The 24,776-nt window shown below is 37.6% G+C and overlaps 1 protein-coding gene across 1 annotated transcript in view; it reads left to right on the forward strand.

The window, feature by feature from the left end:
* RIT2 (Ras like without CAAX 2) overlaps nucleotides 1-24,776 on the forward strand; it is a 355,142-nt gene that overhangs the window by 195,226 nt on the left and 135,140 nt on the right. Inside the window, exon 4 of the mRNA XM_066246856.1 lies at nucleotides 7,501-7,692. Within this exon, the coding sequence (XP_066102953.1) occupies nucleotides 7,501-7,692 (192 nt within the window). The remainder of the gene's footprint in view (nucleotides 1-7,500; nucleotides 7,693-24,776) is intronic.

A 24,776-nucleotide genomic window follows, 5' to 3' on the forward strand; every position in this document is an offset into this window, starting at 1 on the left:
GGTCCTTTTAGGTTTCTAGGGTTGGCTCTAGACAAATCTTTGTGACACAGTGGTCCCTAAGTTATTTCCTTTTCTCAATCAGCATCATTTTATTATGACTTCTGTTGTTTTCTAGGCTCTAGAGCTACAAACACTGGAGCAAAATTAAATTAATTCTTCCTTTCTTGGATAAGCAGTGTGGTATGGTGTCTCTAGGACTTTGGCCATCTTATTTAGTATCTCTACATTTTGATTTTTTCCTATCTAACGTAGGAGCTAATACCACAGACCACAGAAGTAGAACATGAGCAGAAGCCCACCCAGTGGCTCAGCATTACTGATTGAACCATTTATAGCATCGTTTAAAATATATTTTCTCTCTCATACCCACAATAATGTCCACCAAGTCAGAAATATTTCTCGTCTCTCCATTTCTCTACATCACGACCTCTCAAGAATTTTTCATTCTATTTCTTCCCCCATGGAAAACTGCTTCAGAATTACTTCAAAAGCCTTTAGTAGTTTTTCTCTACCTTCAACATCCGTTTACTCCATTCAACTATTGCCAGATCAATTCTAAAATAGGGCCGTACATATATCTCATTATATTGAATTTTTGGTATCCTATCACATCTAATCCAGAACCTAGTTGTCACGTGCTTTTAGTAAGGTTACTTCACTTGACAACAGAAACATGCCATTCTATATGAGCTACATGTCTCTCTCTGTAATAACTGTTTTCTGTGTGAAGTATATATGGCATTCCCCTCCTTCATGTCTCTCACTTTCTCCCCAAACCCACACTTCACACCACCTTGCACATCCATCATTGTCTGGGTTTGTGTCCCTCACTGGGGTCAGGAAGCTTCAGTAGTGCCTTAACCTCTGAGCATAATTGCCACTGGCCCTTCCTCTGGAAGACCTGTGCAGGGAGCCTCTCTTTGGAATTTTCCTCACATGCTTTTTTGTGGTTTTTCATGTCAATGGCACTGGCTTCATGGGCCTGCAATTCATGCAATTGTCCAGGGCTCCATGGTCAGAAGGGTCCTGTATTTTGTTTAAGGCTCTGCTGTTCCTGTTTTGTAATATTTAATTTTTGAACCAGGGTCCCCATATATCCATTTTGCACCAGGCCTACAAATTATGTAGCCTGTCCTGTATTGTAATATTAGCATTTATTTTGAGTTATATTGAGGTAAGAGCTTTACAGGACCATGTTCATGATAGCCAGATTCTAGGCACCCTGAATCCTCCATGTTCAATACCTCATGGGCCCTTACAATTTTTCAAACAATAAAATCAAAATATTTTAGCTATTATGCTCAATTTTAACATGCTGTTCTATCTTCTACAAAACAACTTTTCTGTTATCTTGCTTGAGCCTTGTTACAGTAGTACCATGGAGTAAGTCTACAAAATGTTTGCTGACACTTACATTGAAAAATACAATTAGAGACTTAGACCTAGGAAACTTGATCCTACAGATCCTTTGGATATTGAGGATATTGTTCCTTATCTGAACACCCATAAGAAAAGTTGCTTTCAGCTCTCAGTGCTTAGGGAGAGATTTGTGTCACCTGACCCATTAGTGTGTTGTTATTTTATTGATCATAAAGTGTTATAATTGATTGTGTTTTTTTTTATTGTAGCTTTGGATGTCTAAAAGTTGAGAGTCAAGTTTACAGATGAAATTGTGTTCTCGGCCCTGGCCAGTTGGCTCAGTGGTAGAGCATTGGCCTAGCGTGTAGGAGTCCCGGGTTCAATTCCCGGCCAGGCACACAGGAGAAGTGCCCATCTGCTTCTCCACCCCTCCCCCTCTCCTTCCTCTCTGTCTCTCTCTTCCCTTCCCACAGCTGAGGCTCCATTAGAGCAAAGATGGCCTGGGCGCTGAGGATGGCTCTGTGGTCTCTGCCTCAGGAGCTAGGATGGCTCTGGTTGCAACAGAGCGATGCCCCAGATGGGCAGAGCATCGCCCCCTGGTGGGCAGAGCATCACCCCCTGGTGGGCATGCCAGGTGGATCCCGGTCGGGTGCATGTGGGAGTCTGATTGCCTCCCCGTTTCCAGCTTCGGAAAAATGCAAAAAAAAAAAAAGAAATTGTGTTCTCACTTTATCTTGGTTTTAATGCTTGAGTTTCTATTTCTTCTTTTCCATATTTATCCATATTTTTATTTAATTGTATCCTATTATATGTATTATATATAATGTGCATTATCTTTGAATTATATGCATTGTTTTATATCTAAAATTTTACATGCCTGTCACATAATAAGTGTTCAATGAATATTTGATGATTGAGTTAGGCAGTATTCCATGATTTAATGCATTCTTGAAAGTACATGTCAAACATTGAAAGAGAGATGACAAATAAATGTATAATGGTGAAGATAGTTATACCCTCTTTAAACTACAAAACAATATAAAGTCCTGAATTAGATTTTGACTTTCAGGATAAAATTTTGACCCTATGGTATCAGCATTTATAAAAGCCCCTCGTTCATTTCCATTTCAGTTGAGCATTCTTCACCAGCTTCACAGATCAGCTCGACACTGAGAAACTCCCACTCAACCGATTTCAGTCTTTGTACTTCACATCCATTACAATAAATTTGATACCTACACTTTCATTCCTTTCATAATATTTTATTTTATTATTCTTTCTTCTTTAAAAACATGTAAACAAAAGCAACGACCATATTGCTCCTCTGACAAACTCCAAATATTGAACTGTTGACTATCAGGCCCCAGATCTTTAACTGCCATGCAAAGGTTGAATTTGAATCAGGAAAGGTTATTTAATGGTGACAATATACAATCTTTGGAAGTAGGATTGCATTAAAGTTGAGGAGCTCTTTACAAATAATGAATTTAAGAAAAAAATACCAGATCTCATTTCCTACCCCAAGCCCTCGTAGCCTGCCTCCTGCAAGCTATTCTTGCCCTTCCCTGAACCCCCTGGTTCATTAAGCACTCTGTGGCTTCTCATTTGTTTTATGCTGGCCTAGTTGAATATCTCCAACCAGGACAGGGTTGTATTTTTCTTTACTTCTTAATATAGCTCACCAGTTAGCAAAATGTTATGTGTATGACTGAATTTCTTTTATTATTTACTTTTTTTTTTTTTACTAGGAGGATAAATTTGGTGCAGAGCTGTGGTTATTGTGGGTATTACAACCAGTGTAGACAAAGGTGTGTGTGCATGTTGTGTTAGGAAACAGTTGAAAGGAGGGTCTGACTTTAATGCTAAAACAATTTACAGTCATTTGTATATTGTAGTAGATGCGCTGAATGCAGTGGGGCACTGGTTCAGTCTCTTAAGTTTCTGAAAACCCACTCAAAAAACTTGCTCTGGTAATCAAGAAACTGAGATTTGAGATTAATCAAAAATTATTTACAGAATTAAGAGAACTCTCACACTATTTTAATACCAGGAAGCAATCAAAAGGAGCTGATCAAGCTGCAGTGTTGTACCTAAAATAGCTGAGAAAATATTAATAATGCTTGTGTTTGTAGCATTTAACACATTGGGTCAGTTTCATAGCTATTTAGCTATTTATGGATAAGCAAATGGTATGTAGTAGTGTTCCTGAATAATTAACTGACAGGTTTTATTTATAGTAGGAAGCAAATGAAGAAGATATTCACATTCCAGATACACAGAACAGAAAGCATAGGGGCCCTTAATTTATGGGTGAACAAAGATGGAAGCAACGTGTTGAACATTGCATTTTTTTATTAAAATGATTTCAGTATCATATTCCTAAATTGATACCTAGCTTCAGAGTTTCTCCTCCATTCTCTGGGCCCCACCAGACTCCATTGAATTTTTAAGTAATGCACATAGATCTGCTATGGAAAGGTTAGTATGGATAAGTCAGTGAAGAGAAAGTGTTTTCTCCATTCATTGAGATAATTATATCTGTTTTATTGGTAGAAAGCTTCCTCTATTTGAAAAAAAAAAAAGGTTAAATTTTTGATGGAGTGTATTTGAGCAATACTCCCGCATTTATATTTAATGCAGCTTTAAGAGGATTTCATGCCTGTTCTCCCAGTGAAAGGTTCTATTCTGCAGAATTTGTACCAGAGATAATAATAGGATTAATTTGTATCGTATTTTAAAAATTCATCAAAGCATTTTCACATCTGTTCTCTCCTTTGATCCTTGCTACAGCCCTGTAAGACAGGCTAAGTGTGTGTTCTAATCCCCTCTGACAAAAGAGGAAGCGGAGGCGCTGAGGGGTTAGGTGATTTGTTGGAGGCCATGCTCTAAGCGAGTAACAGACCTAGAAGTCATGTACAGGGCCTCCCAGATTTTGTGCTCTCAGATCATTAAAGACCACTTTTGAATTTAAACGTAGTTATGTACCCCTACATCCAGGTGTAAGGAGAAATCAAACAAGGAGCCCTTTAGAATACTAATGATGGAGCCCCCTACTGGGGACTCTGATTCAGATCAGATGAGGCCCCCAAAATCTGTTTATAATAGAACACACATATGATATTGAGTCTTGTTTACCAACATGGTTGGATAGTCACTCATGGATTCATCCAATATTGTTTCCTGTGAATTTTACCTTCACATTGTTGGAATTTTTAAAATTTATTAGTCTTTTCTCTGTGGTGTATTGTTGAAGTAGACAAATTTATTGTTGTTTTCTTATGTATGACAGAAAAGAAAAACCTACCCCAGTCCAAACATTAAAAATATTCCAGAACCCAAAAGATATCTTATTTCTTATCCCAAAATAAAATCCATATCTAGAAAATAATTTGTAAATAGATAGTAAACACAGGAGATACTTAGTATGGCTCATAAGTAAATGAAGATGAAAAGAACAAGATACTACATTTTTACTCTAAAATTTATAAAGGGTAAACAAATTTGATACATGATATTTGTAAGAATGAGCAGTAATAGGCGCTTTAATGTTGGAGTTACCGGTATAATGTCTTTGGTGGCAAGATTGGCACTGTTTCTCAAAAAGTAAAAATGTTAGTTCTCTGATTTAGCAACAGTAGCTCTCAGCTATACATAAATCTTAAGGATGTTTAAGGATATACATTGAAGCATTGTTTTTAATAGAAATGGAGGACTCAATGCTTCTTCATAGGCAACTAGTTAAATTGTGGTACATGCATTAAAGGAATTATACATTCATAAAAGATAATGTATATGCTTCTGTGGAATGGCCTTCAAGATACATTATAGGGCTATTAAATCTTAATTAAGCTTAAAAGTAAAAAGTGTATATTGTGTTTCCATTTGAGTATAAAAAGGTATATAAAGGTGGACTATGTATGTCTATGCCTGTGTACACAAAGACTATTTCTGTAAAGATAAACTACTAACTGTTACACATTTGGGAAGGGAAAGTGGGAATTTGAGGTGGAAAGAAAATTAAATTAATTGTATATATTTGGTATCCCTTTATATATCTTTCAGTGTGTATTTATTTTTCAATACTCAATAGACAAAAATCACTTTAATGCTTAATTGTTTATATAATAAAATTTAATAATAAAATAATTTCAAAAAGCTAGTTAAAATATTGGCAAGTAACATGAACTATAAGTTGTAAAATGAATCTTCTCCAGTTTATTTTAGCTAGCACTTTTATTATGGTTTCAATCATATACAGCTGATGTAACAAATCCATTTATATTTTCTTAAATAGTACATATATTTCTATAATGCTTCTATTGTTTCTTTTTGAACACTAATTATAAATTTGGGAAACATCATTTAGCAATTTCAGCCCAAAATTCTGTAGTTGATCCATATTAGCTGTGAGATTCTTGACTGAGAAATAGTTTTCACAATTAAAGAATCTCAGAACAACAAGGGGCCTCAGATACTTTTTTGGAGATAAACAAAATTGGGACCAAGTAGATTTGTTTCTCTGATGTTAGTATATTTGACTGACATAGTGAAATTTAGGTTTAAATTAAATTTAATACTAAGTAAATTGACAGGGAGGGAACATGAATTATTCAAACCAATTTTAGGTTAACTTTCTGTCCATCTATGGACAAGTCTTGTTTCCCCGCCAGGCTCAAGTTTGTAAAACTTTGCAATGATTGGGTGAACCCAGTGAAACTGTTTGCACTCATTCCTTTTTGACTGAACACAGTTTGAGATCCATGCAGTAACTTAAGATCTTACTAACTTTATTACTCTTTATAGACTTGTAAGCCTCCCAGTTTTCCAGAATCTCTGGAGCTATGTAAATGTTCCCATCCCTCAAAAATCAAGCCATGTTAAGTCAAATTAATAATTCTTTAGATAATTACTCTGAGCAAAACATTTCAGTAGATCTTGCAAACCTTTTACTGGGTGAAGAATTCACATCTTTGCTTCATAGCTCAAATACAGTTCAAGTTCATGTGAATCTCCCTTCCTTTGGTTATTTATCTCACAAATTTTCCAAGTCACAATATGTTCTTGTATTCTTTGATTATTTAGTATGGCTTGTTCCACAGCCAGAGTTTGTTTTCTATTTTCCCTTTGCATGAACCTAATTAGCTCTTGTGACTTGAACAATAGATTCAGAATAATAGTGAGTGAAAACAGATATTTCAGTTTGAGAGGAATTTCTCCGAATGCAATACAGAGCCAATATTGAATTTTCAGCTGCCAGAAAATTGTAGTTCAGGAGTGATGCAACATGAAAAACTAATACAGCAATGTCCTCAGGTTAAGACATTGATACATTGTGAAAGGTAATTCTGTTCTCTGCAGAGAGAGAAGCGGATGGAGGAAGCAACAGAATGTAGAAATAGACTCATGACTTGGCATCAAGATCCCTCTGTTTATATCTCTCAGGGAGACAGCTCTAAGAAGACCCAAATGTACCAATGGGGCTATGATCACCTATGCTAATAACTTCCTTTGTTTATAAAGATAATCACTGTTATACTCTAATTTGTATATTTTTGAGGAGAAACTAGTTCTTATAGGTTTTAATGTTTGGAGTACTTAAACAAATTTAGATTTCTTTTCCTTAAAATAATAAGTCATTATATGGAAAACTATATTAAAAGTATGTAATCTATATGTACAATCACCAACATTACATTGGTAAACCTGCTATTTAATATATCTCCCCTAAAATCTCTTAAATCATCTATGATTAAAGACTAATACTCTGAACAATTAAAAATATTTTTATAATAGTATATTTAGACTTCATACTGCTTTTCTATATGAAAACCCACAAGTATGCTCTTATTTTTATTTTTTTATTTTATTAAATTTGATTGTTTAGAGCAGGTAGGAAGGGAGAGAGAAAGGGAGAGGGAAATATTCATCTGTTTCTGTATATGCCTGACTGGGGATTGAACTTGCAACCTTTGGGTATCAGGGATGATGCTCTAACCAACCAACCTACCTGGCCAGTGTGTACAGCATAAACTTTTAGAAAATTTCTACCCAAACTCTCACTCTCATAGTTTCTCTTTTTTTGACCAATTATTTTATTGTTGCCACTGTTTTAAACATGACAATTTTGCTCTTCACTTGCAGGCAGAGTTCACAGCCATGCGGGAGCAGTACATGCGAGGCGGGGAGGGATTCATCGTCTGCTACTCCGTCACCGACCGCCAGTCGTTCCAGGAAGCTGCCAAGTTTAAAGAGCTCATTTTTCAGGTCCGTCACACCTATGAAATTCCCCTGGTGCTGGTGGGTAACAAAATCGACCTGGAGCAGTTCCGTCAGGTGAGTGCCAATTTTATCTGTTAGCGTCTGTCTTTCTCTTTGAAGATGCATAGTACCAAGTATGGCTGCTTTCCAAGGCTCCTATGGAGAATTCTGAGAAAGAAGTGATGCAAGTTTTTCCAAGGAATCTTTGAGGTCCCGTGGTATTTTGCGTTAGCCACCACAATAGGTCCCATCTCACATGTGGCTTTGCAGCGCCCTTACACTCCCTTGTCAGGAGGAGTGTGCTCCTCCCCATCTTCTCCTGGATCTGGAATGGCCCTGTGATTTGTTTTTGAACAGTAGATTATGGTATAACTTCTAAGGTTAATTTAAGTCTTTAGAGTGAAGCAGGTTCTGCCTTTGCCACTTGAAACACCTGCTATTAGGGTCTAGTGCCATGTAAGAAGACCAAGGTAACCACTGGAGAGAGCTGTGTTTACAAAGAACGCAGCACTCTGTCTGAGAGCTGTCCCTGCCAGGGGACCACGTGTGGGCCGAGCCAATCTGCATGTTTCAGTGCCAGCCACCATCATACCAGACAAATCATCTCACAGTGTCATTGCCATGAGACTCACTTTGTTAAGTTACTTTACTGAGCTGTTGCATGCAAAAACAATTTTTTATAAATTAAATTCTCTAAATTGAGCAGTCTATGTATAATTTGAGATACTTCATCTTTATTTGCATTGACTTAAATTTGAACTGGGTTTCAATAATTTAGGTTATTCCAGTTAATTTATTTCTGAATTTCTTAAAGTTGGCTGCTAATAAAAACTTTTGCTAAGGTAAGAATCTTTGCTAAAACAATTAGTTTTCTCATATGATAAGTGTCTTACATATATGGATTTTTATATTATATATAATGCATCCTAAGTTTTCTTAAACTGAAAAGTTCTCATATGGAGCTAATGTTTATGAATATGTGCTTAACACAGAGATGTGTGTCTATATTTTATGTATTTTTGTTATTTTTTTAATATATTTTACTTGAAAATCTAAGCATCTTAAAGTGATGGCTAATGGTCTTTTTCGAGCTATGAGATTTGTTTATTTCCTCTGCACCTTTCTTCTGTCTTGCTTTGTTGGTTCTCTTTCTCCAAAGTAGTAATTAGTGAAATATGGTTACATTACTATGGGATAGAAATTCAAGTTTTTCCCACTAGCTAAATGTGAATCTCTCCTCAGGCACATGACAGAAATCAGAGAAGTACAATAAATAGGTCTGGTGGTAAAAACTTCAGATACTCCTCAGAAGGCTGGGGGAACTTCACTGTTTCTTTAGGACTTCTGAGAGTGGCATGACGGAGCATCCTGAGATGGAAGTGCATCATCACTGTTAGTGCATTTCCCAGAATTCCTAGAGAATAGAAACCTGTAACTGGATGCCAGTCAAGAGAGCTATTAGTGACTGAGAAAGCGAGTGAATTTGAGAACATAGGAAAACTTCTTCAAGCAGAAGTTAATCAGATTCTCTCTAGAATGACTGTTCTTCATGATGCCAACACTGGCTGGCTTTGGCATTCCTAAGCCCAACAGTGGTCTTCTGCATGTCCCAAGGGGATATTTAACAGGACCCTCATCTTGGCCTGGTTAATTGAATTTTAGCAGTGATATGAATTGTCAGCCTCACAAATGTCACTGAAACAAATACCAAAAAAGACATTAAACTGATAACTTTGCAGATTTGACTGACTTTTTCCTTTTAGATAAAGCAAGTAAACAAGATAGTCACAGAAAGTGCAGTAACCATGAAAACTCAAATTACAATCTTTTAAAAAAATGTTCATAGACACAGGACTCCAATAATGAAGTGTAAATATGCAAATTTGGCTTCTGGCTGTGGTGTTTGTGATGAAAATAATTTTCTTATAATTGTAGAGTGGTTTTCCTTTTCAAAATGCTTTCAATTCACACTTTATTTTCATCCTAGAACTGCCTTGTGTGGTTTTTAGACAAGCATATGATGGATGAGGACATTTGAGAAATATATTGACAGAAATTGACTTTAAGAAACAGCCCTGGCCGGTTGGCTCAGCGGTAGAGCGTCGGCCTAGCGTGCGGAGGACCCCGGTTCGATTCCCGGCCAGGGCACACAGGAGAAGCGCCCATTTGCTTCTCCACCCCTCCGCCGCGCTTTCCTCTCTGTCTCTCTCTTCCCCTCCCGCAGCCAAGGCTCCATTGGAGCAAAGATGGCCCGGGTGCTGGGGATGGCTCTGTGGCCTCTGCCCCAGGCGCTACAGTGGCTCTGGTCGCAACATGGCGACGCCCAGGATGGGCAGAGCATCGCCCCCTGGTGGGCAGAGTGTCGCCCCTGGTGGGCGTGCCGGGTGGATCCCGGTCGGGCGCATGCGGAAGTCTGTCTGACTGTCTCTCCCTGTTTCCAGCTTCAGAAAAATGAAAAAGAAAAAAAAAAAAAGAAACAGAAACAATTGCTGTTTGTAACAAAATTAAGGCTACAATCCAGTAATGTTTACTTTTTATTGTATCAGTATTTAAAGGTTAGGTCTCTTGTTTTTTTCAATTAAAACCAAAATGATGCTCACTCTTTCATCACCTATAGTTCAGAGGAGTCTTGTGAAGATTATCAGAGCAACAAAGTTAAACTCAAAGAGCCTGGAGGAAATCATGACAATACTTTGGTTTAGTGCTGGAGCCAGAGGAATAGGGTCCTCACCCGGTGGCTCTTCCTCCTTGGTCAGTATTTTAAGAGGTTGAAAGGAAAGCTATTTCTTACCGTAACTGCTTGGTAGAGTAGGTAGTAGCTGCATTCTTAGTGCATTTTGGTGAATACTCAGTTCCTTTCTAAAGAAAAAATGAATGAGTTTTAGTGCTTGATGTTTTATCATCATATCGCCAATTTGAGCTACAGTATAGAAGGGCTCTTGTTTAAAGTCTAGTATTTATCTGGGAACAATATTCCTGTTCATATTGTTGATGATGCATTTAGTATTTGGAAGGCTCTGTGTGGCTCAGGTACTAGCCATGCATAAGTGCATTAATTTCTTACCATAAACCCATGTATAGCCTACTATATGATACCTGAATCAACTGACTCTTTAATACATTCGATAACTTGCTCAAGGTCACCCAAGTAGTTACATTTGAGAGACAATACCCAGGGTCTTCTGATTAGAAAATCTCGCTGTGTTATATTATACTTTTGGCTTACAAACCATTATTATTTTTGTATTTTAAATTAATGTATCAGTTTTAGGATCTTAGTGTGTTCCCAGAGAATAGGACATAAGCAGTTGCATTTAATTGGCAAGTTGAAGCGGAAGGATCAGAATGATTACTCTTTGGATGTGGAGTTGAGAAACTCCAGGACCTAGACAAGCCAGTAATAGCCAGAAGTTGGGGAAAAGAGTATGAGGAAAAAAAACAGTAAACAATGAGGTTCGATACTACTGAAAGCACTATTTTCTAATCAGCTCAACAATGTGTGCAGAGACCATCCAGACTATTCTAAAGCCTTTTTACATACCCAGACAACATTAGGTCCCTGAGCTTCCAAGGTCTTCATCCCTACTCATCATGTCTTCTGCAGTTAACACCGGGGAGTGGAGGGAGACAATTCCTGTTTACAGTTTTTGCAATACCCTGACCAACTGTGCATGTCAAACTGGTGCTCCAAATGGAGTGAGCTCCAGGGATTTGGGGGCTAGATTTGCAAGGTTTGACATCGGTGGCCGACCACAAACAGTTTTATCCTGACGATAGACTGTGACACAACCCTCAGTGCTGACGGTGTCATTGCAGCTTTGTGCTCAGTGGGGAGCCGTGACAGTCTGCTTCCCACAGCCTGAGTAACTCTCCGAATGCTGACTTGGGATTGTGAAATACCCTTTGTTTATTCTTCAACGATTTATCTAATGAAAATGGTTCTGTTCCTGTACTGAGAGGGGCAGATGGTAGCTGTGCGGATCAAGAATCACTGTATTAAGAAACATAACATCGATTTCGAGTTATGTCACACGTGCTTGCTTCAGCAGCGCATATACTAAAATGTTATGTTACACATCCACTTGTCTTTGCAGAGTGGGGGCAGCTTCGGAGCAGGGTAAAGGAATGAGTAAGCCTGTCTTTGTCCTCAAGGACTTTCCATTCTCCTCAGAAGGGATCTATACATAGGAAGTAGACAAAAAATCATATTAAACAACAAAACGAAATGTTGAACAGCATGGCATCATGCATTAAGTGAAATTGTTGAGAATTAGAAAAAATAATTTGGGCAGCATTTTTGAGAGAGGATGATGCCAAATGGAGAAGCATCCTGACCAGTGACAAAGAATCAGGTGAGTGGTGATAGTTCTTTAAGAAAGGACCAGAAAGAGTGAATCTAGAAGTGGGAAATGAATTGTGGGGCTGTGAGTGTGCATAAGCCATGAATGCTAAGAAAGGGGCACAGTGGACAAGACCAGCCTACCCAGTACACACATATTAACCATCCTCAGAGTAATTTCATAGATGGGTCTGCCTTAAAGACATAGTCAAACACAAAGCATAAACATGTACTGGAGTGTGTTAATGACTAATACCACTCAAAAAGAGTAGCACATCATTCATATTTCATCATCAGTACATTAGATAATTCATATAAACACATTTTACAATTAGTGGGAAAAGAAAGGTTTAGTAATTTACCCAGTATTATGGGATAAACATTCAAACCTACTGATTATTTATCCCTATTTTTTCCTTTCCATTGCATTTTCTTTATATGCTATTTAACTTAATTAAAATGCAAAGGTATTTCAATTAAGATGAAAAACAGAACAAAACAAAACTTAGAGGTCTATGTAATTTATTTAAACTGGTAGGTATGGAACTAGAATTTGAACCTAAATTGGTTTTCTGACACTTTATTTTGCTTTTTTTCATTTGTCATATTTACCAAATATTTAATAATTTTTCAGTGGGTAACAGGTACTCTTAGAGATCTGGTTGTTCAGGAATGAACATGACCAAACTTTGTAAGAATCTGAAATTATAGTGGAGGAAACAGATAATGATAATGCACTATTTGTGTGTGTGTGTGTGTGTGTGTGTGTGTGTAACAACTGCATATTGTAAAAACTGTATGAATAAATTATATGAATATACATACATCTATACATATATGTTTAACATATACATATGCACATACAATTGAAGAGAAATTATTTCAAACATTTGAGCAAGGTTGTGGCATGAATGTGTTTCTGTATCAGGGTAGCTGTTGGGTAGGGCAGCAATGGAATCAGGAAGACCAGTTAGGAGCCTTGGTCATCAGGATGAGGAATGATGATAGGCTGGGGGAAATCAGCACTAACTCTTCAGATTCCATACTCATGCAGCATACTGACTGGATGACAGGTGACAAAGTGACACTGAGATGTGGAGACCTTTCATGTAGGGACAAAATCTGCTACACTACTCAGTGGTGCCTGAGGTCATCATTGCATCATTATGCAGTACAATGGTGTCTGTAATGGACTTCAGAGACGTAGTTAAGAAATATATTTAGCAAATATATTTTTAGAAAAGTATATGGTCAAAAAATGAGATAGTCCTGAGTTTGAATCTTTTCTGAGCCAATTTCTGTATCCTTGTACAAATCAAAACATACACCCAATTTTTCCATCAAAGAAGCACTTTCTGTCCAGCACAGAGGCAGGAGGTGTCATCAGTAGGCATTCTTCCAGCTGTCCAATTCTTCAAGCTCAGCCTCAGCTACACAAATCTCCATGACTTAGGCTATGACCTTCCTGGGGAGATCCATTTCCATAGAGTTGTAGGCGTGAATGTCCACCCATTGCAGCCCACTGTGCAACACCAACAGGCTTCACTGCATGGATTTTGCAAAACCCGTTTTGAAATTATTTTTCTAATTTCCAGATATAAAACACAGAGTAGTGATTCTGAAGTAACTGAACTCCAAACAACCGAGTTTTAGACAAATCAGTGCTTCATTAGTTCATGAACTTCATAAAACTATGTGGAGACAGGTGAAAAATACACAATGTTTTTTGGTCATTTCTGAAGAGCTATGCTAACTTCTCCATGTATGGACAAACTCATATTAGATAACACATGTGCTTCCCCAAGCCAGAAGGATCAGTCTCACTTGGAAATTGTTAGAAACATGAATTCTTAGTCCCCATCCTTATCCTACTAAATCAGAAACCCAGAGGGTTTCTAAACTGGGAACTAAACTGCTCAAAAAATTAGGGGCTCGCCTGACCTGTGGTGGCGCAGTGGATAAAGCATCTACCTGGAAATGCTGAGGCCGCCGGATTGAAACCCTGGGCTTGCCTGGTCAAGGCACATATGGGAGTTGATGCTTCCAGCTCCTCCCCTCCCCCTTCTCTCTCTCTGTGTGTCTCCTCTTTCTCTCTCTGTCTCCCTCTCTTCTCTAAAAAAAAAAAATGAATAAAAAATTAGGGGCTGAAGGAATGTGAAGATACTCCAGTACTTTCAGCCTTTTGTGTAGTGCATTTTCACCAATGAAATAAAAGTTGGTTTTGCATCACATTTGCATAATCACATAACTTTCTTTGACTTATTTGCTTTTCTGATGGTCTTGTTTAATTAAAAATAATCAAGTGTGCCTGATCAGCTGGTGGTGCAGTGGATAGAGCGTCAGACTGGGACGCAGAGGACCCAGGTTCGAGACCCCAGGGTCACCAGCTTGAGCACGGGCTCATCAGGTTTGAGCAAGGCTCACCAGCTTGAACCCACGGTTGCTGGCTTGAGCAAGGGGTCACTTGGTCTGCTGTAGCCCCCTAGTCAAGGCACATATGAGAAGTCAATCAATGAACAACTAAGGAACTGCAATGAGGAATTGGTTTCTCATCTCTCTCCCTTCCTGTCTGTCTATCCCTATCTGTCCCTCTCTCTGACTCTAGCTGTCTCTGCCACAATAAATAAATAAATAAATAATCAAATGTTTCTTTTTTTATCGCTTCATATTCATTTTGAAATATCCCCTAATTTTTGTGAGCCGTATATTATGCCAAATTCTTTGGTTCTGAAGCAAGCCAAAGTTAGAGCACCACTGGGTTAAAATAAACATGGAAGTACATGATGGTTCATTTTATCCTTTAGGCCCTGTTAGAAAACTCTAGATCCTACAAGCATTTCAAAGGCCTTAAATATTTTAGATCTAAAATGAAAAAAAAAAACCACACATATGAAATATAAAAATAATTTTAAAATAAGGACTAGTGCTTATATAACAATAGTGATGAAAATATTACAGATTAACCACAGTTCTCCAGAAAAAAATAGTAAAAAAAATCTAAATTTCAACTGTCTTATTTTTAAGTAATTATAGAGGCACAGGAAATTGCAAGCAAATATGTAGAAAAGGTCACATACTCTTTTCTTAGCATCCCCTGTGTTCATTATCTTATACAATGATAGAATAATATCAAAATAAGAAATTCACATTGGTTCAATCCATAGATGTTATTACATTTCACTGGTTATATATACACTAATTTGTGTTTGTATGTATACAGTTCTGTGCAATTCTGTCACATAGGGAGGTACCTTACATAATCACCACCACAACCAGGATGCTCAAGGGCACCATTACTAAGACTCTCTGCTGTTATTCTTTAGAGCTATTTATCCCCAACCTACCCCAGCCCCTAACTCTTGGTGACCACTAGTCCACAAGTCCATATTTTACCTCTACAATTATTTTATTTCTTGTTATGTATACAGAATCATCTAATATGCATCCTTCAGAGATTTTTTTCATTCAGCACTATATTCTGAGATACATCCAAGTTTTTGTGTATACAATAATGTGTTCCTTTCCATGACTGAGTAGTATTCAGTTTGACTGTACCGCACACAGTTTATGTATTCATCCTTTAAAGACATTTAGGTAGTTTCCATTTGGGGGTTATTATGAATGAAACAGCTATGAACATTCAAATACAAGTTTCTTCATGAACACCAGTCTTGAATTCTCTGGGATAAATGCTCAAGAGTGAAATTTCTGGGTTCTATGATAACTCCATTTTTAGTTTCAAAAGGAAATGCTCAAGTATTTTTCAGAGTGGCTATATTATTTTACATTATCACCCTTGCCATTTTAGAGGTTATTATTTTTCATTTTAGACATTCTGTTAGATTTTCAGTGATATCTCATTATGGTTTTAATTTGTATTTTTCCAATGACTAATGATCTTTTCAAGTGTTTATTTGCCACCTCTGTAGCCTTTTCAGTGAAGTGTTCCTTTGGTTTATGTATCTATCCCTCTGCCAGTAACAAATTGACTTGACTACTACCTCTATATTATAAGCCTAAACATTAAGAAGTCCATTTTGATTCTTTTTAAAATTTCACCTATTTTAATATCTTCCTTTTGCAAATGAATTTTATAATGTATTTGCATCTACAAAAAAACAAGATTTTTTATAGAAATTTATCAAATCTATATTTATGATGAATTAACATCTTTACTATGTTGAGTCTTCCAACCCATGAATATGGTATTTCTTTCCAAACATTCCTTGATATTTTCATCAGCATCTTATAATTTTCATCATGCAGTTACTATAAACGTTAGATTCATACATAAGTATTTTATTTGGAGTGATTGCAAATGATATTTTTTTTAATTTCTGTTTTTAAATGTTCCTTGTCAGTATATTGAAATACTGGTTTTTGTGTAATAATATTATATCCTATAACTCCATAAAACTTGTTGCTTCTTAGAGTTTTGAGGATTTCCTATGTAGATAATTTTGCCATTTGCAAGACAAGATGGTTTTACTGATTCCTTTCTAGACTGTATGCCTTTCTTTCCCTTTCTTGCCTTATTGCAATGGCAAGAACTTCCAGGACTATGTAAAATAAGTGTAAAGGAAATGGACATTCTTGCATTGAATCTAGCCTGAGGTGGAAAACATTAAGTTTTTCATCATAATGACTTTAGCTAGAGGTTTCTCGTAGGTGCTATAAAACTAAGATTGAAGATTTGTTCACATTTTCTTATAACTTTTTAGTTTTTATAATACATAAGATGATTTTGTTAAGATCATGTGAGTATCTGATTGTTGAATATTCCAGACTATTTCTTTTTCTATTTATGTCCCTCATCTTTTTATTACTTTGTTCCTCAAATTCTGTTACTATGCCTTTTTAGTTATCTTTTCTATTCCTTCATCTTCTCAGTTATCCTGTTTAAATATTTTTCTTGAAAGTAGCATATAAAAAGATTTTAAATTTTAAATCTAATATTATAGACTAATTTAAAGAATGTTAATCATTACATACTTTATAATTACTGATACATTGAGATTTATTTGGTGTTTCTAATTTACGGTATTTTTTTTAACCCATCCCTGTCTTTAGTTAACAATTCTTTGTTCTCTTTTATCCCTCATATATATATATATATTTTTTTGTATTTTTCTGAAGCTGGAAATGGGGAGAGACAGTCAGACAGACTCCCACATGCGCCCAACCGGGATCCACCTGGCACGCCCACCAGGGGGCGATGCTCTGCCCACCAGCGGGCGATGCTCTGCCCCTCCGGGCGTCGTTCCGCTGCGACCAGAGCCACTCTAGCACCTGAGGCAGAGGCCAAGGAGCCATCCCCAGCGCCCGGGCCATCTTTGCTCCAATGGAGCCTTGGCTGTGGGAGGGGAAGAGAGAGACAGAGAGAAAGGAGGGGCTGGGGGTGGAGAAGCAAATGGGCGCTTCTCCTATGTGCCCTGGCCGGGAATCGAACCCGGGTCCCTCGCATGCCAGGCCGATGCTCTACTACTGAGCCAACTGGCCAGGGCCTTATCCCTCATATTTTTTTAAAGTTATAGCCTACATTCCTATTTTACTCTCCATTATTTTACAAATATATTCATTTTTATTTTTGTCTAAGAAGAGGCAAAATTATTAGGTGTTTTTATGTTCTTGTCAAAGTATTAACATACTCCAATTGCCCTATAATTTTTCTTACTGCCATCTTCCATTTAATTATTTAGAATTCGACTTCTGTGTTTTATAATTTTGAAATAATTACTATGACAGAAATATATATAAATTATTATGAAGCATGTAATAATAAAACATGTATCAATAAACTCTACACTCAAAAATCAGAATGTTTGTAATAACACAGAAGTTCCCTTTGGGCCTCTCTGTGACTATAGTTCCCTGCTGTTCTCTTCTGAATTTATATTTATATTCATAATTGTTTGCTTTAATTTAGACTCATCATGTCTGTGTACTAAACATCATTATGACAGATTTATACACATTTTGTAGGTAAGAAAACATAAAGGTCAATGGTTCTCAAGGGTCCCTTTACACTCTTAAAATTATTGAAACCCCACCCCTAAGGAGCTTCTGTTTATCTGAGTCAGCTCTATTGATATTTACCATATTAAAAATTAAAACAAAATTTTTAAATTTATTGTTATTTTTAAGTCATTTAAATTAATGATAATAAACTTATTACATGTTAATAGCAACAATATTTTAAATGAAAACAACCTATAACCCTCCCCCCTAATTAGTGATAGTGTGACATTGTTTTATAATGTTTGCAAGTCTTTTTATGTCTGGCCTAAGAGAAGACAGCTGGATTCCCATATCTGCTGCTTCATTCAATCTGCAGTAAGCATGTTTTGGTTCAAGTATATGAATAATATTCAAGCTCAGAAAAGTGAAGACATTTTTGTAGTTCTTACAAATAGTTGTAGATATTCTCCTTTGACAATATTGGAAAATTCAAGAAGGGGGATTTTCTTAAAAATTAGTTGTCATGTCTGTTACTCTCCTAACTTGAAATTCATTGGTTTACTTTGTATTTGTATTTTTTGTGTGTGTGACAGAGACAGAGAGAGGGACAGATAGGGACAGACAGACAGGAAGGGATGGAGATGAGAAGCATAAATTATTCATAGATTGCTTTCTCATATGTGCCTTGACAGGGGGTTACAACAGAGTGAGTGACATTTTGCTCAAGCCAGTGACCTTGGGCTTCAAGCCTGTGACATTTGGGCTCAAGCCAGCGACCATGGGGTTATGTCTGTGATCCCATGCTCAAGCTGGAGGGTCCACGCTCAAGCCAGCGACCTCTGGGTTTTGAACCTGGGTCCTCTGCATCCCAGTCAGACACTCTATCCACTGAGCCACTGCTTGGTCTGGCTACTTTGCATTTTCCATGAACCTTTTGCCAAAACATTAAGGGTTTTATAACATCATGCTTTAAGGTTTTGGAAAATACTATTTTCACTAATTTATGCAGATCTTCCAAATGGTAACACATTTGGTTATACAATCTAGAAACATCAAAATTATTAATTTTACTATCAATTTCACTTAAAAAGTTTTCTTAAGGAGGCCTGACCTGTGGTGGCGCAGTGGGATAAAGCGTCGACCTGGAACACTGAGGTTGCCGGTTCGAAACCCTGGGCTTGCCTGGTCAAGGCACATATGGGAGTTGATGCTTCCTGCTCCTCCCCCTTCTCTCTCTCTCCCCTCTCTCTAAAAATCAATTAAAAAATCAATAAATAAAAAAAAAAGTTTTCTTAAGGAGTGGGAAGTTGTTAAACTCATGATAAGGGGTACAAGTCTTCCAAAATTCTAATTTTTGCTTGAGAGCTTCCATTTTATTATTTGCCATGAATATTGCCCATTGTTCTCCTTGAAATGAAAATTTTATTTTCTTAATTGTCAAGATAATATATGCCTCATGCTCAAGTATGAATAACTATGGCTTATCTATTAATTATTGTTTCAAGCAAAATTAATATTCCATAAAAATGTGGCTAGTTCAGCTCATAACTCAAACGATTGTATAAGGGCTTTAACTCAAGACAACTATTGTACGTTAGCAGTAGAAGTGCTTTATTCATACTTCTCATTTCATTACATAAACTTTAAAAAGATGTGAACTCAAGGGTCAGTGTTTAATGAAATTAATAAATGTTTACTGCTTAATTAAGTTTATTTTTAAATTAAACTGCCATTCTTGATCATGTGAGCATGTGGCAGCAAAGAATACAATAGTATAGTTCATTTTGGTCCCACTGCTTTGATTCATGTTAAAGCACCAGCTGTTACATCCAATATTGTTACTGCAACATCAGTACAGATGCCAGCATAGTGAAAAAGACAAATAAAATCTTAACACTACATGAAAATAGTTTTGTTTGGTCCCACAGATCTGCTGAAAAAGTTTTCAGCATGCCCTGAGTCTATGTTTCATATTTAAGAATCACTGTTGAAGGTAAACTCTTTTACTTTGTGTTTCCATCCTTGCTATCTTTTCTGTGATGTACCTTCATAAATTTTTTTTTTTGTTTCACTAACATCTTTAAATTTTCTCTTTCCTTTCCAGTCCTTTGCCGCTTACAAAGTTAAAACTCTAATAATACCCACATATCTTGTTACTGAAATATGATCAACATTGATCTTTGAAAAAGAGAGAGAATTGTTTAATAAAACATTCATTCTTTTAGGGAAGCCTATAGTAGAAGTTTAAACTAAGGAGTTGAAGGTATGGTATTAGATAATGGCCAATACCATCAGAAGAAACTCTTCAGTAAAAGACATTCACTGGTGTCCTTTTAGCTTTTTTCTCACTGAAAGCTACTGAATGATAAAACTGTGTGGTGATAACCAGGCATATCCTAAAATTCATTGTCTGGGGAACAGTCGGTGCTTGTGTCTGCCACTGTCATGGTGTAGATTCATATCTTGAGTCTAAGGTAGGTGTTGTGAAAAACCCCAGAGAACTATTTTAACTTTAAAACTCTTTATGTAACTGTACGGTGTCTGTCACATATAAGGTATTGTAATGCTACCTTCTACCTAAGAGAATCAAAATTTCCCCCCAAATTACAAAGCATTAAATTGTGTAGAATAAAAAGTACCTTATTAAAAATTACCTTAGGTTTTTTAATCAAGATTAAATGAGACATGTTTTCTCAATAAGTAAAAAATGGACTATTAAGTTTTATTGGTATTTAGTTACTAGTTAACTTAATTAGTCTGGTCATTCTCATTAATTTTATTAATTCAAGTCCATTAATTGTTTTGACATTGTATAGTTGCATATTTATTGGTCTAACTTACTCAATTTAATAACGCAGGGTAGGGTAAAAGTAGGTTTACAGTTGTGAGTATGTAAAAACAGTTTATTCTTGTATGATTATTAATTATTATATTTTCCACATGAACAACTTTATACCTACTTTTGCCCACCCTTGTATAGGCAATGTTAAGAAAGTGTGTACTAGTAATTAGATTTTTAAAACTGTAAATTGTATTGTTAAATGGTGCTACATATTTCATATTTTACTTTTTTTTTTTACATATGTCATATTTTAATGACTTAAAGTAATCTAGATGTGTTATGGGAGTCCTGGCTCTTTTTGAGATAATAATTTTGTTTTCTTTACAAGAAGGATTGCTGGTATATGATACTTATGTTTTTAATTTCTTGAGGATCCTCCATGTTCTGCATAGTGTCTAAACCGATTTCTGTTCCCATCAAAAGTATAACTGTCCCCTTTTCTCCATGTCCTTAGCAGCATTTGTTATCTCTTCTCTTTCTGAGAATAGGCTTTCTACTAGGTATGCTGAAATACCTCATTATGGTTTTTTTGTTTGTTTAGTGACAGAGACAGAGAGAAAGACAGATAGGGACAGACAGGAAGAGAGAGAGATAAGAAACATCAATTCTTTGTTGAGGCATCTTAGTTGTTCATTGATGTTTTCAAATATATGCCTTGATGGGGAGTGGGTTGACTCCAGTCACTTGACACCAGCCGAGCCAGTGACCTCTTGCTTAAGCCAGTGACCTTGGGCTTTAAGCCAGCAACCTCTGGGCTCAAGCCTGTGACCATGGGGTAATGTCTATGATGCCATGCTAAAGCCGGCGACCTATGGGCTTTGAACCTGGATCCTCAGCATCCCAGGCCAATGCTCTATTTATTGTGCCACTACCTGATCAGGTTGTCATTATGGGTTTGATTTTCATTTTCCTGATGGTGAGTCATAAGTACATTTTCATGTACCTGTTGGCCATTTCTATGCTTCCTTGGAGAAATGTCTATTCAGGCCCTTGGCCCTTTTAAAATTTGGGTTACTTTTTTTTTTCTTTTGCTATTGGTTTGTGTATTTTGGATATTAACCCCTTATTTAATATCCAGTTTATATGTCTTTTCGTTTTGTTGATTGTGTCTGTTACTAGAGAGAAGCTTTTTTAGTTTGATGTAATCCTACTTGTTTAGTTTTGCTTTTGTTGATTTTACTTTTGTTGTCAAATTTAAAAAATAATTGCCGTGACCAATGTCAAGGAGTTTACCCTCTATGGTTTTCTCTGGAAGTTTTATGGTTTGAGGTCTTACATTCGACTCTTTAATCTGTTTTGGATTGACTTTTTTGTATGATGTAACACAAAGATTCATTTTTATTCTTTTGCATTTTTAAAAAGACTTTATTGATTTTCAGAAGCAGAAGAAAGAGAGAGAAAGGGGGGGTAGGAGTAGGAAGCATTAACTCATAGTAGTTGCCTCTTGTATGTGTCTTGACCAGGCAAGCCCAGGGTTTCGAACCAGCGACCTCAGGCTGATGCTCTGTCTACAACAACAGAATTTTTTCCCAGTGCCATTTAGTAAAAATTCTATCCTTCTTTTTATTGTATCTTCTTGGAATTTTTGTTGAAAATTGACCATATACGCCTTCTTACAAGTGACTCACAAAAACATATGTAAAAAAATTAAAACAGTACCAGTAAATCTGAAGGACTGTCTGATCACCCTATACTGTACCCACCCCAAAATGGGAATCATTTTGGTTTTCATCTCAGAAAAAAAACTGTTATCAGTTTGTTGTGTTCCTTTCCAGTCCCTTTTGTATACATTTTCATGGTTTATTAAGTACACATTGTTCTGTAAATTGCTTCCCCCAATCTACCTTGTGACTGAGAAATCTCTTTATGTCAGTTAACAGAGACCTCAGACTTTGCAATTGATGGAAGGGACAGTGAGACTTACTGCAGGTGAATAGCACTGCAAAGCTAACACAACTATTTAGTGAATAGCCTGGACAAGAATCTAAGTTTCTTGAATTTCAATGAAAGCCCTTTCTCACATGTACTCAATCAGAAGAGTCCAATCACATTATTCCATAGTGGCTTTTTTACTTGGTGTTATATGTATTGTACTTTAATGTTAGATTCTGTGCTCAGGTACCTTTCTGTCCCCAAATGATTCAAATTTGGAGACTGCAGACATAAAGTATAGGTAAAAGTATGTTTTTGGACAGAATTCAGCTAGAACTCCTAAGATTATAATGGAGAGGAAAATGCTTAATTTTCAGGAAATTATGGTTAATAGCAAGATTCTAAAATACATATTTATTGTCCTTAATATCAGAAAATAGGGAAATTTTTTATCAATGAGATGTCTTTAATTGGTAAGTATTGCAAACAAAGTAGAGGGCATAATTGAGGTTCTCAGTATTCTGAAAAAAGGTAATGTAGTTATGCCTGAAAAATAAACCATAACGATTGCCTGACCAGGTGGTGGCACAGTGGATAGAGTGTCAGACTAGTACATGGAGGACCCAGGTTTGAGACCCCGAGGTCGCCAGGTTGAGCGCGGGCTTATTGGGTTTGAGCAAGGCTCACCAGCTTGAGCCCAAGGTTGCTGGCTCTAGCAAAGGGTCACTCTGTCTGCTGTAGCCCCCGGTCAAGGCACATATGAGAAAGCAATTAATGAACAACTAAGGAACCGCAACAAAGAATTGATGCTTCTCATCTCTCTCCCTTCCTGTCTGTCTGTCCCTATCTATCCCTCTCTCTGACTCTCTCTGTCTCTGCCACAAAAAATAAATAAATAAATAAATAAAGATTGAGGTGTGGTGAAAAAGGTTCAAGAGAAGTTCCCGACGGAAATGGCGCCGTGAGCAGCGCGTCCAACAGCTCTCCCCTAAATCACAACAAATTTATCAACTAGAAACAGAAAAATTTATCCTCGGAGCATTCCGGAGTTCCACACAAACTGATAGCGAAAGGACTGTTATCACTTGAATCTGAGAGACGAGGGTGTGGAGGAATTTACCGCAGGGATGTTCATTCAAGCCGCGAGGAAGTGCGCCTGTGGTGAGTCAGCCCACACTTGGGAGCCGCGAGCCGCCGCCGACGCGAGCAGCCGCGCGCGCGCCCGGTCCGGTTGGGCACCGCTAACGTTCCCAGCGGCCCGCACACTGCGAGTGAGAGTCGCCAGCCACCGGTGCCCAGAGCACCCCATTCGCGTGCGTGCCTTGGGCATTCCACGCGCCCAGGGCGCCCTACTGGCCCGCACACCCAGGGTGCTCCATTATCCTGCGCCTGGTGCAATCCAGCCGCCAGCTGCAGGGCAAGCAGGAGAGGCTTGGGAGATTCTCTCCGTGGGCGGGGCACCTCACCCAGCCATTCAAGCTAAGAATCAAGCGTTTGGGGAGGGGCGCGCGCAGGCAGCCTAAAATACCTTCGGAAGCACAGCTGCGTCCCAATCACTGAAATTAGCTTAACCCATGAAATCTGCGCACCCTCGGTTCTAATTGATAAGATCTCTCTCAGTTCAGCGATCCAAGACAAGAGGCGTGATATTTTTTAGTGCCTCTCGCTAAAGGGGCGGGGGCAACTTCTGATTGATAGAGCCTCCATATTCAGGGATAAACGCTAACAAGAAGGACTTGGCAGATAATAAGATCTATACTACACTAGTCGCAAGCAGAGACTAGTGCCTCTTCTTCCCTGCAAAAACAGGCTACAAAGTGTGGAAAGCCTGGGTTGAGAGGTCCAACTAAATGATAGGCACTGAACAGTCACCTTGACAACAATTGACTCCCACCCCCGCCTGATTAAACTGGAGGCCCTGACTGTCAGAGCCTTTCCCAAAGCCTTGCACTAAGTGGGGATAGAGTGGGGATTTCCCAGCTCTTTGAGCCTCTTACTCCCCAGGCAGAAGCAGTTGCAGCCTTATAGCTGGATCACCAGGCTGCTAATTCAGAAAGGGGGGACTAGGAGAGAGAATCCAGGAAAGCAAACTCTCTCATCATTGGACCCTGCAAACGCCAACAAGCCTTGACTACCAACAAGACTAAA

The sequence above is a fragment of the Saccopteryx bilineata genome, chromosome 11 (assembly GCF_036850765.1).
Source record: "Saccopteryx bilineata isolate mSacBil1 chromosome 11, mSacBil1_pri_phased_curated, whole genome shotgun sequence".
Classification (NCBI taxonomy): Eukaryota; Metazoa; Chordata; class Mammalia; order Chiroptera; family Emballonuridae; genus Saccopteryx; species Saccopteryx bilineata.